The sequence below is a fragment of the Grammomys surdaster genome, unplaced genomic scaffold (genome assembly GCF_004785775.1).
Source record: "Grammomys surdaster isolate TR1022 unplaced genomic scaffold, NIH_TR_1.0 751, whole genome shotgun sequence".
Lineage (NCBI taxonomy): Eukaryota > Metazoa > Chordata > Mammalia > Rodentia > Muridae > Grammomys > Grammomys surdaster.
This window is the reverse complement of record NW_021605170.1, coordinates 3,585,249-3,597,934: the sequence shown is the minus strand read 5'-3', so window position 1 is coordinate 3,597,934 and position 12,686 is coordinate 3,585,249. Positions and strand designations below refer to the sequence as shown.

At 41.8% G+C, this 12,686-nt stretch overlaps 1 protein-coding gene across 1 annotated transcript in view; it reads right to left on the bottom strand.

The window, feature by feature from the left end:
- Positions 1–12,686, bottom strand: part of LOC114633735 (guanylate-binding protein 6-like) — a 21,990-nt gene that overhangs the window by 3,312 nt on the left and 5,992 nt on the right. Inside the window, exons 4-8 of the mRNA XM_028782360.1 lie at positions 4,916–5,025; positions 4,548–4,744; positions 2,074–2,319; positions 1,013–1,293; positions 133–339 (exon numbers count right to left, since the gene is read on the bottom strand). Of these exons, the coding sequence (XP_028638193.1) occupies positions 133–339; positions 1,013–1,293; positions 2,074–2,319; positions 4,548–4,744; positions 4,916–5,025 (1,041 nt within the window). The remainder of the gene's footprint in view (positions 1–132; positions 340–1,012; positions 1,294–2,073; positions 2,320–4,547; positions 4,745–4,915; positions 5,026–12,686) is intronic.

The window sequence follows — 12,686 nt, the reverse complement described above, 5'->3', positions numbered from 1 at the left end:
CTTCACCCCGTTCCCGTGCTCCCTGCTCCTCACCTTCACCCCGTTCCTGTGCTCCCTGCTCCTCGCCTTCACCCTGTTCCCGTGCTCCCTGCTCCTCACCTTCACCCCGTTCACGTGCTCCCTGCTCCTCACCTTCACTCCTTTCCTAGGAACCTGCCAGTAGTCGTGCTCAATCTTCTCCCTCATGTCCATGTAGAGCCTGTGTCCCCCAGGGACAGAAAATGTTGAGATATTTTCCATAAAATCCTTTGAAAGTCGATCCAGTTCTTCCTGGCAGTATTTATCCGATGCCTCTTCATTCTTCAACAGAAAAAGCCCTTTCTTCTCACCTATTAATTCCTACAAGGGAAGCGTACAGAGATCTGACACAATTGAAGCAATAGAAGGGATAAAATTCCAAGAAACATAGAAGAGCCAACCTATTTCCCATGAGAAAGCATTCCAGTGTAATAAGACCTCAAGGGAATATGAAGTGCTAAAACCTGAATTCAAATGCTCAAAAAGCTGTGGGAGACCACACTAACTGTTCTTGATGTTTCTGGTCCTCAAGACATTCTGTAAAGTGATGGGGCTGCATCCTACAATCTCTGGTTCATTGTAGGAGTCACATCCTGGAATTCTATCTTCAAGGCACTATGGTATAGCAAGGAGCAATAGAAGAACAGTGGGCTGTAGTGAGATTCCAGTGAGAAGCATTGTCTTATGAACAGAAGAATATAGCAAGTTCAAGGATGCACTATAGACGTCCTGGGCAGGATCACAATCCACAAACCTTAACTGGGTAAAGGATTTAGGACACTATATACTCATTATTCCATCTGTTAGACATTACTAGACTAAAAGAGCCTAAAATTTTGGGAAGAGGACATACACTCTTTCATAACCATATTCATCATGATACTCTGAAGCACATATCTTTGAATAATAAATGCACCTATGGTCAATGAAGGCTTATCAACACTACAGTCTTGAAGGAGTGTAGCCATGACAGTTAATGACATCAACAGATTACCACCAGCTTCTTCAGGAATAGCTGATTTTCATCCTTGAAGGAGTACTCCATGAAGACAGCAGTGGCTTCCTTCTCACAGGCTGTGTGTACATCCAGCAGCTCCTGGAGGGTGTCTGTGGGAAACCTCAGTTGCTGGGCCATCTGCTCACTGTAGTGGTTGGCTGCCTTCTGCACAGCTACTGAGTTCTCACGCTGGGCCAGAGTTGTCACCGCATCATCCAGACAAGGTACAGCTCCACTGTTGATGGCATCCACGTAGGTTGTCACCAGAGTCCCCAGTCCTTTGTGAACCAGGAGTTTTAAGGGATAAATAAGAGGTTATAAGTGAATGGGATACAAGATTTTAAGACTGTATTTCTAAATCTCTCACAACTACACATGTGCACTCATAAACACCACACATACACACACATGCATACACACATGCACACGCACAACCTCTTTCAGCAAGCTATCAGTTTCTTTTTCCTATTGTCACCTTATTTCTTTGGTTTTCTAGTTCAAAATATTTAAAAAAATTAATATCCATCGTCACCAAATAAATTCAACTGTCTATGAAAATACAGTTTTGCATTTAAAACTTTGAAGAAAAAATGCATGAACTAACAAGGAAAGGTATATCACATTATTTCTATGGCTAATTCTAAAAAGTATAGGTTTGTTTAAATACTAGTATTTATATTGGAACTATTTAAATTTCCAAATTACATTTCACATTGTCATTCCAAAATGTAATACAAGATATTCCCTATGAAAATAGAAGGTATCAGCTTTAGTGGTTTAAACACTAATTCTATAATAGATTAAGCACCTTTTCACTGGTGATTTTATTATCAGTTGAGAATTTTATACAGGTATGTTGCAGCCATAGATACTAGTAATGTGGTCTGCATTTTTAAAGAAGAATTTCTAATCTACAATTATAAAATATATACATTTTAGAGTAGGGATACATGTATACTACCATTGTGTATATAATTTTAAAAAATACATGCTAATAAATTCTACTTATACTACTCTATACAGAAGTGTGATTTAAAAACAAACAAAAAAAAACTCACGATTCCCAGTGACCTTAATTCCCTCTCTGAGGGTCTTGACCTTGGCATAAGTGAAGATGTAAGAAACAAAAGCCTTTGTTCCTTCCAGGAACTTAGGATTCAGTTGGTCTTCTGAGATAGTATCAAGTTTTTGTAAGAGTTCTTTGTCATACGTTGGCCAGTCAAAGACAAAACACTTCCGGTTAGGAAAGAAACATCTGATGCATTCCCTGGGCAAATTGGATGCTTTGATTTTGGGATGGTCACCTAGTGTCAGAGAAAACACACAATAACAGAAGTCTTAGCTCAGAGGACAGAGGAAGGAGCCCTGGTCTATGTGAATGTTCTGCACATAGCATGCAACACTTCTTTGCATGTCAAAAGTATACCAAGTTTGTACTTGGTAGAAGCCTGATGAAGTATTTCAGGAGTTATTTGACTTCAGTGGAGAAGCATATGGCTGAAATCCATAGACATGAACATGGTGTCAAGCATACTGTAGCTGTGTATCCTGTTGCCTAAATAACAAGAGGCTAAAGGTGATTTCTGGCCCAATCACTCCTTGTAGAAAAAGAGTGTATTAGAAATAGCAACATTGGCAAATCTAAGATCAATGCCATAGTTACTAAAGGAGAACTACTTTGAGGCTAAACAGAACTCATTTTTGTAAAAGTCAAATATACACTCATAGAAAGTAAAAGTGAGGAGGGAAGACGAGGCTATGGACACATGTAGAATACATAAGTCTAGAGGGCTAATGAGTAGCATTAAGACAGAACTTCATGAAACTGTGCATGTATGTGTTGTGTATGTGTGTGTTGTATATTTATGCATGTTTGCTTGTGAGTTGGTGCACGTGGAAAGAGTACTCTTCAGTCACTCTCCACCTTATTGATGAAGGGTCTCTCAGGTGACGTAGAACTCTCCAGTGCGCCAGTCTGGCTACCTAGCATGCTCCAGCACTTTCCTGTGTCCTCAGCCTGTGCACTGGATTGAAGGTAGACTATCATACACACCCAGCATTGAAGTAATTCTGGAGACCTCATCTCCAGCCCTCACACTTGGGTGATAGTACTTTAAGCACAGAGTCACCTCCTGGCCCATATATTTGGGATTTTGCCTGAATCAATGTTAGCTGTTACAAAAGCTAGCAATGTGAGGTGATAGATGTACCATCTGCTCCACTGAGCAACCATTGCCTTCATACCTACATGTGTTCTATAGGATCCAGTTACAAAACTCAAGTTCATCAAGGAAGTGTTTTCTGAAAATTGTATACTGTGCTGTTAACCTTTTTAATCAAAAATTATTAGAGGATCTCCATGAGTTTGAGGCTACCCTGGTCTACATAGGGTATTCCAAGCTACCACAGTCTATACTGTGAGATCTTGTCTTCCCAAAAAAGAGGGGGGTGGGAAGGGGAGAGGGAGGGAGGGAAAGAGGGAAAGAGGGAAGGAGGGAAAGAGGGAAAGCTAGTAGGTTGTGGCATACATCCGGATACATAGGAGGCAGAGGCAGGAGATATGCTGTGAGCTCCAGGCCAGCCCATCTGGTCTACACAGCAATTACAGACCAGCTAGGGCTACACAGTTGAAGATCATATGTAAATTGTAAGACTGTGGCTACTCCAGAAATGCTCCAAGATGAACAACTGCACTGGCTTCACAGACTGCTCTCTACCAACTACATGTCCAGTGCTTAGTGAGAGTAGGCAGGAAATGAGAACAGTGAGCAGTTCAGACTTGGTGTGACTCACAAGGCTCCATCAGTTTCACACTCAGGCTGACAATGCCCATGCAAATGGTTTCCAGAGCATGAATATAACTGATCCTGACACTGTAGCATGAATAAAAGTGAGTAGCTCTGACAGTCAAATAGACTTGGCAAAAACTTTAATGACTATGGAGAAGGAAGGCATAACCTGAGAAGACAAATCTGTCGCAGCTGCTTTTGCAGACAACATAATCAAGCCAGCGTTAAAAAAAACCTAGGTTCCTCCATAAGGAGAATGACATATAACTCTGTGAAATATTTTTTTAGATGCTACATACAATAAATTTATGAATAAGAATTAGGTAGTCAATGGTTTCTTAAAGGAAGGCAGATACAAAAACAGGCAGTCCAAACATCTGGACTTCAGAAAGTTCAGATGCATTGACTCTAGATGCTAAACTACAAACTGAAGAGAATGTCGCCTTGAATAACTTGGCGGTGCTTTAGGCTCTACTCTTCCCAAATGAAACTACACACCACTTCCCAGACATTATCAGCCAATGACCTATCAGCACTTCTGCAGACCTCCATCTCATTGGGAATACAGAAGGACTCCAATAGGATGGGAGTCACTCAGCAGATGACACCCCTCCCCAGTCTTCCTACCCCAGCCTCCCTGTACCTGGGGTCAGTTTCAGGGCATCCTCCAGGTACCCATCACTTGTGGGAGTCACTCAGCAGATGACACCCTCCCCAGCCTTCCCACCCCAGCCTCCCTGTACCTGGGATCAGTTTCAGGGAATTCTCCAGGTACCCATCACTTGTGATTTCTTTCCCATTTAACTTCAGCTCCAGCGTGAAATCCCGAACAGTCCAGACAAAGTCTGGAAAGAAACTCACAAACTCTGTGGAATTCTTTATTCCAATGGGATTTGGGGAAGACTTTGCCCTGATCAGCTCAGTCAGTTCTGTAACATAACTGGTACTTAGCTAAGGAATAGGGACTTCATGATTCTCTTATTAAAATAAATCATACTAAACACTCTTCCCTGCCCCAACAAAAGCCACATAGTAACAAGGCAGAGCAGGGACTCCATATTCATTCCAGAGCACTCAATGAAACATGGTGGCTCAGTTCCCAGAAGGATACTGCAGCTGCTCCAGAGCATAGTGGTCGATGGTCTTCATGCTGTTGTAGACGAAGGTGCTGCTCAGAAGCACGCCGAGAGCGAAGATCCAAGAGTCATTCTTAGGATCACCCTGGAAGATACGTGAAGGCAGAGGGCTGAGGAGAGTACCCCTCAGAAGGGATTTGGGCTGGTCCTGTGGCCTTGTTACTCCAAGAACTGTGGTGCCCAAAGCATTAGGAGCACAGCCCTTTACCTGGTTAAAGAAAGAATGTAAGGTCAATCTGAGAAACTTAGTGGGATCTCTATCACCTTGCACAGAGCAAAACCTTCAACTAGAGCAGAGACCTCAACGTAAGGTCAGGCACTGTGAACTTCATAGGCGAGGGGAGGGGAGAATAAACTTGAACTCATTCGCACAGGAAGACTTTCTTAACAGGACACAGACCACATGGACTCTAAGAACAACAATTAATAAATAGTGCTTCATGAATAGGAAAAAGTCTTTAACAATTATATGTCTGATAGATGGTTAGTATCCAGAATATATACAGAACTTTAAAAATGTAAATATCAAGAAAATGAATGGCCCAATTTAAAATTTGGGATAGAACTACACATAGGAGAGTTCTCAAATAATGAGACACAAGTGGCCAAGGAACACATAAAAGGTGAGCCACAGTTGTGTCAACCTGTGGCACAGACAGCAGAGGTGAGCTGCATGCTGTTCCCTGAGCTTCATTGTCAGGCCAAACGCTCTGCCTACATCCCTGAGGAGTCCTGTCAGCATCAGGAACATCCAGCTAACATCAGGAACTAAAGGACACCAGATGGCTAAAGAACAGCATAAGAACACAACCACAAAGATCCAGAGGAATATGGTACCACCAGAGACAGCTATCCTACCGCTGCAAGTCCTGGATAGCCTAACACAGCCAAAGCACAAGAAGATGGCTGTAAACCCAATCTTATAAAGATGGTGGAGAGCTGTTAAAGAGGAAATGAATAAACCCCTTAAAGAAATACAGGGAAATATGATCAAACCAGAAATGAATAAAACTGTTCAAAACCTGGAAGTAGAAATAGAAGTAATAAAGGAAACATCGGGCTGGAGAGATGGCTCAGCCATTAAAGGCTAGGCTCACAACCAAAAATCTAAGGAAACACAAAGTGAGGAAATCTTGAAGATAGAAAACCTAGGGAAGAGAACAAGAGCAACAGATGTAACTATCACCAACAGAATACAAGAAATGAAAGATGGAATCTCAGGTATAGAAGATACAATAGAAAAAATTGATATATCAAAGGGCCAGAAAGTTTTAGTGCAGAATTCTACCAAACTTTCAAGGATGAGTTAATACCAACACTCTTCAAATTATTCCACAGAAGGAAAACATAAGGAACATTGCCAAACTCATTCTATGAGGTCACCATCATCCTGATACCTAAACCACACAAAGACTCAACAAAGTAAGAAATTCAGACCAATTTCCCTTAGTAACATTGATGCAAAAATAATCAATAAAATACTCACAAACCTAATCCAAGAACATATCAAAAACATTATCCACCATGATCAAGTAGGCTTCATCCCAGAGATACAGGGATGGTTCAACACACAAAAAAATCCATCAATGCAATACATCATATAAACAAACTGAAAGAAAAAAAAACATATCACATCATTAAATACTGGAAAAAGCCTTTGACAAAATCCAACATTACTTCATGATAAAAGTCTTGGAGCTATCAAGAGTACAAGGCTGTACTGGCTGGTTTTATGTCAACTTGACACAACCTGGAATTATCACAGAGAAAGGAGCTTTAGTTGAGAAAATACCTCCATGAGATCTAGCTGTAAGGCATTTTCTCAATTAGTGATCAAGAGGGGAGGGCCTCTTGTGGGTGGTATAATTCCTGGTCTGGTAGTCTTGGGTTCTAATAAGAAAGCAAGCTGAGCAAGCCAGGGGAAGCAAGCCAGTAAGTAACATCCCTCCATGGCCTCTGTATCAGCTCCTGCTTCTGGACCTGCTTAAGTTCCAGTCCTGACTTCCTTTGGTGATGAACAGCAATGTGGAAGCATAAGCTGAATAAGCCCTTTCCTCCCCAATTTGCTTCTTGGTCATGATGTTTGTGCAGGAATAGAAACCATGACTAAGACAAAGGCCTATACATAAACACAATAAGGACAGTATACAGCAAGCCAATAGCCAACATCAAATTAAATGGAGACAAACTTAAAGCAATTCTAATAAATAAGGAACAAGACAAGGCTGTCCCATCTCTCCATATCTATTCAATATAGTGCCTGCAGTTCTACCTAGAACAATAAGAAAACCCAAGATGGCAGAAACAGTTCTGTACAATCAAAGAACTTGTGGAGGTATCACCATGCCTGATTTTAAGCAGAGCAATAGTAATAAAAACCACATGATATTTCCATAAAAACTGACAGATTGATCAGTGGAATAGAATTGAAGACCCAGAAATAAAACTACACACTTATGGACACTTGGTTTTTAACAAGGAAACCAAAACCAGAAGTGGAAAAAAATAAAGCATCTACAACAAATGGTACATTTAGAGGAATGCAAATAGTTCACAAAACTCAAGTCCAAATGGATCAAAGACCTCAACATAAAACTGGATACACTAAATCTAATAGAAGAGAAAGTAGGAAGTATCCTTGAACAGGTTGGTTCAGAAGACAACTTCCTAAACAGAATACCTACAGCTCAGGCACTAAGACCAACAATCAATAAATGTGACTTCATGAAACTCAAAATCTTCTGTAAGACAAAGGACACCATCAATAGGACAAAATGGCAGCCTATGGAATGAGCAAGGATCTTCACCAGCCCTACATCTGACAGAGGAATAATATTCAAAATATATAAAGAACTCAAGAAATTAAACATGAACAAACCAAATAACATAATTTAAAAATGGGGTACATACCTATACAGAAAACTCTCAACAGAGGAATCTTTAATGGCCAATAAGCACTTAAAGAAATGTTCAATGTCCTTAGTCAAGAAATGCAAATCAATCAGCCATAGGCCTAAAATCAGCAATAGGCCTGTCATACATGTATACTAACACCAAGTCTTGGGTCTCAGTGGAAAAACAGTGAAACAGATGGCTATAAGCTAATGTAAACCGGCAGCTTTTGTGGAAATTTACAAGCCTGAGTAGTCATAGACCTTGTAAATAGGTAGCCTTGGCAGACAATACCAACTTAGATAAGGACAAGTGACTCATAGGCAGAGTCATAGTGACTTGTCCCCTGAACCTTCACCCAGCCGATACCCGGTTCTGATGATATCTGTATTCCCCATGAACACCCACACTCCAGTCTCATTCCCTTCCCCACATCCTGCCTTTCTGTGTTTATAACCACTGTGTGAATGAATTACGATTTGAGAAAAAATAAATTATATTAAAAAAAAGAAATGCAAATCAAAATGACTCTGGGATTCTATCTTACACCTGTCAGAATGGCTAAGATCAAAACTCAAGAGACAGCACATTCTGGTGAGGACATGGAGCAAAGGAAACACTCCTCCATTACTGGTGGGAGTGTAAACATGCACAACCTTTTCAGAAATCAATGTGGTAGTTACTCAGAAAACTGGGAATAGATCTACCTCAAGACTCAGATATACCACTCCTAAGCATATATCCAAAAGATGCTCCACCATACCACAAGAACCTTTGCTCAACGATGTTCAAAGCAGATTTATTGGTAATAGCCAGAGACTGGAAATCACCTAGATGTCCCTCAAACAATAGATATGGAAAATGTGTTTTTTTTACACAATGGAATACTACTCAGCTATTAAAAACAAGGGCATCATGAAATTTGCAGTCAAATGGATGGAGCTAGAAAATGTTGAGGTCCATGGAATCATCTCACAAACCACACAAACACTGGTCTCAGTCAGACAGGGATAGTTCATTGAGCATATGCCCCAGGACTGATCGACCAGGGACTTGGTCCAGATTCAGGAACTGAATCATGACCCTAAGTTAAGATCCTACAAGGCTTTTTAAGCCCAAGACCTATGAACATCAAGTCTTTTTAAGCCCAAGACCTATGGACATCTGTGCCAAGTTATTCCACCAATCAGGATTTAGGAACAGGGGGATTTCCTTAGGCACATGTCTTCATTGTACACTTATCCTGCTCCCATTGGATTCCCATTCAGCTGTGGCAGGGGACTTGCCTTGTCTAATATTAATTTCCTGACTTGTCTACCAGGATGGGACTAGTCTTGTCTAGCATTCATGTCTTAACTCACCAACCAGGATGTCAGTTACCCACATACATGTCTTTTGTTCTTAGAGAGGTTTTGGGAACCTAAACTTTACTAAGCCATTACTCAGAATGGAAGTCTTATTCCAAGTAGTTTCTTATATTGGTGCAGGTGTCTCTCCTAGGCTGCTATCTATCCCAGGGGCAGCTTATAGCATAAAAGCTTATACATCAGTGCAGGAAATGAAGCTGGTGTTTGGCTTGGGCCCATACTTATTGTGGGTAACTATACAAGGCAGTTCTACTGACTTCTATCGTGATTGGTTTCCAAGGGTACAAAACACAACAGAATATGTAATCAACTTGGCATTAGAAAATTTCCTAGTAACAGCAGAAACATATAGGAAAGTTTCCTTATAATGACAGGCTAGCCAGGTTAAAGTTACCTAGACCTTAATATTTTACCTAGACCTTAACATTTTACCTAGACCTTAACATTTTACCTAGGTCTTAACATTTCATTTGGACCTTAATATTTTACCTAGGAGTTAACAGAAAATATCATCCTGAGTGAGGTAACCCAGAGCCAGAAAGACATCCATGGTATGTACTCACTTATAAGTAGATATTAACCATAAAGTACAAGATAACCATGCTATGATTCACAGCCCCAAAGAAGCTAAGTAATAAGGAGGGCCCAAGGAAGGATGCTCAAAGCTCACTCAGAAGGAGGCATAAATTAGAAATTAGAAATATATGGAGAGAGGGGAGTGGGAGAGGGGATGAGGAACAACAGGGTTGGGGTTCAGGTGTAGGAATCAGGTGTTGAGTGAGGTGTGGGGATAAGATGTGAGGGAATCTGGTGTGGGGGATCAGGTATGGGAGATGAGAGAGGTGGGAAAAGGAAAAGGTAAAACTTAGGGGATGGCATCTCTTGGACAAGCTGTAGACTTGGGATAGGGAAGACTCCTCTGAGGATATGGGGGTGACCCTACTTGAGACTCCTGGCAGGGAGGGGTATGGACCCTGAAATGGTTACCTCCTGTAGCCAGGCCAGACTTCCAGTGGAGGAAAGGGACACCAACATACCGCCAAAACCTTCCACCCAAACTCTGCCCTGCCTACAGGATGTGCAGGGATAAAGATGGAGCAGAGGTTGAGGGAATAACCAACCAGTGACTAGACAATCTTAAGAACCACCCTATGGGAGAAAGCTAGTCCCTGGTACTATATTGTACTATGCTTGCAGACAGGAGCCTAGCCTAATTGTCATCTGAGAGGCTTCACCAAGCACCTAGCAAAAACAGATGCAGAGACCCACAGCCAAACATTAAGCAGAGCTTAGGGAGTTTTGTTGAAGAGTCAGGAGATAGGATTGAGGGAGCTAGAGGGGTCAAGAATATCACAAGAAGACCTATAGAGTCAACTAACCTAGGCCTATGGGAGCTCACAGAGACTGAGCCACCAACCAAAGAGCATGCATGGGCTGGACCTAGGCCCCCTGCACATATGTAGCAGATGTGAAGCTTGGTCTTCATGTGGGTTTCCTAACAACTGGAGCAGGGGCTGTTTCTAACTATTGTCTTCCTTTGGATACTATTCCCCTAGCTTGGCTGCCTGGCTGGGCCTCAGTGGGAAAGGATGCACTTAGTCCTTGATGTGACAGGGTGGGGTGGTGCCTCGGGGGGAGGGGGCTCCCTTTCTCTGGTGAGAAGGGGAGGGCAGAATGGGGAAGGGGTGGGAGGGAGGGACTGGGGGAGAGGAGAGGGGAGGGGCTGCAATCGGGATTAAAATGAATAAATGAATGAGAGAGAACAAAGGAGCGCCACCAGGGAACTGTGAGTTAAGAGTGCTTTGGAATTCCATCCTATGACAGTTAGAATGTCCACATCCAATAAAGCAAGCAATGGGACATGCTTTTAAGTACTGAGATGCATCGTAGCTCCCAGAGACTGTGACAGCAAGCACAGGACCTGCACAGGTTCAAACTAGACACTGAGCAGGGAAGTAGGCATGAAGTCTAATGGAACTTTAATGTTAAAAATATGATTGATGCTCAACAAATGGTTTCAAAGTACTGATAAATATGCCAAAGGAGTTTTTTATAACAAAAAATAAAACCCTAAAATTCACATGAAATCTCAAAGCATTCCCACCTCTTTCACTGTGGGGAAAGCCTGCTAATTAAGATGGAAGTCTACCATGATCAATGGAGCTGGGTGCAAAATGGACGACTCCTTTTACAAGCAAGGCTTCTCCTTCTCTGACATTGTCTATAGGTCCCGACTCTCCATACCCTCTACCTGGGGGAGGTTGAGTAGTCCTTGGCAGACCTATAAACTTATTTCCCCAGCAAGCATTAGAACCCACCCAGCAAGTACCTGGGATTCCTGAAATGCTTCTCCATGCAAATGGGGTACTCACAGAACTTTAAAACCCTAGTCAATGATTTTCATTTGCCTTGAAAATGCTTTCCCACTCTCCAAGGTCCATATATACCCCCAGTTCACCATTACTAAAGTGTATGCCCTCAAGCCTATCCCTCACCCCTAATAAAGGTATATGTACAAGCTAAAATTGCCTAAGAGGTGTTTCATTGAAGATCTCAGAGAAGGCCTTCACCTGTAAGAGCTGTAACACTAAGATCCCTGGAGAACACCTCCTCTTCCCACCTCCTCAGGCTCAGCCAGACAGGGGTCCTGAAGAACTCCACCTGTTCTGGACTCCCCTTGATTTTTTTCCAGCCCAGTGTGCAGGTCTGGACACCCTGAGGAGGAATTGAAGGACGTGGAACCACAGCTGGCCCCCTAAAACACACACCACATTTAACAAAATTAAGCTTTAGCAAGAACAACAACATATATCCTGATTTAAAATGAATCAGGCTACAGTAATCAGAACAGTTCAGTTTATATGAAAACCTTTTTCAAAGTGCTGTTAACAGATAATACAAGAGAAGCAAAAGGAGATGGCAGAGGACACTAGGTCTGTCTTAGAATATAATGGTGAATCTCATTCATTTGTACAATTAACATGTATCAATGAGTATTCTTAAAGTATGATAATAACAACGACAAGGATATACACCAGTGGGACAGAATAAGAGGTCCCAGTGTAAATCCATGAGTTAACTATCAACTGACCTTTGCCAGGGGTGTCAAGAACACACAAAGCAGGAAGAAAGTGTCTTCAACAAAGAGTGCTGGGGAAAGAGGGCATCCACATGCAAAAGGCAAAATTAGATCCTATGCACACTATACTTAAGTCAGCAAAAATAGATAGAGAGTTAAAAGGCAAGATGTGAAACTAAGTACAGCAACTCCACATTGTGTAGATGCAAAGGCAGTAAGAACAGCATCCAACAGAACATCTGCTGCCTTCAACAATCAAGGCATGGATTCATCATGAAGTAGATGTGGCTAAAGAAAACAAAGCACACATGTGCACTAGACTCTGACACAGACATAGAAAGGAAGGCAGGAAGGAAGCAAGGAAGGAAGGAAGGAAGGAAGGAAGGAAGGAAGGAAGGAAGGAAGGAA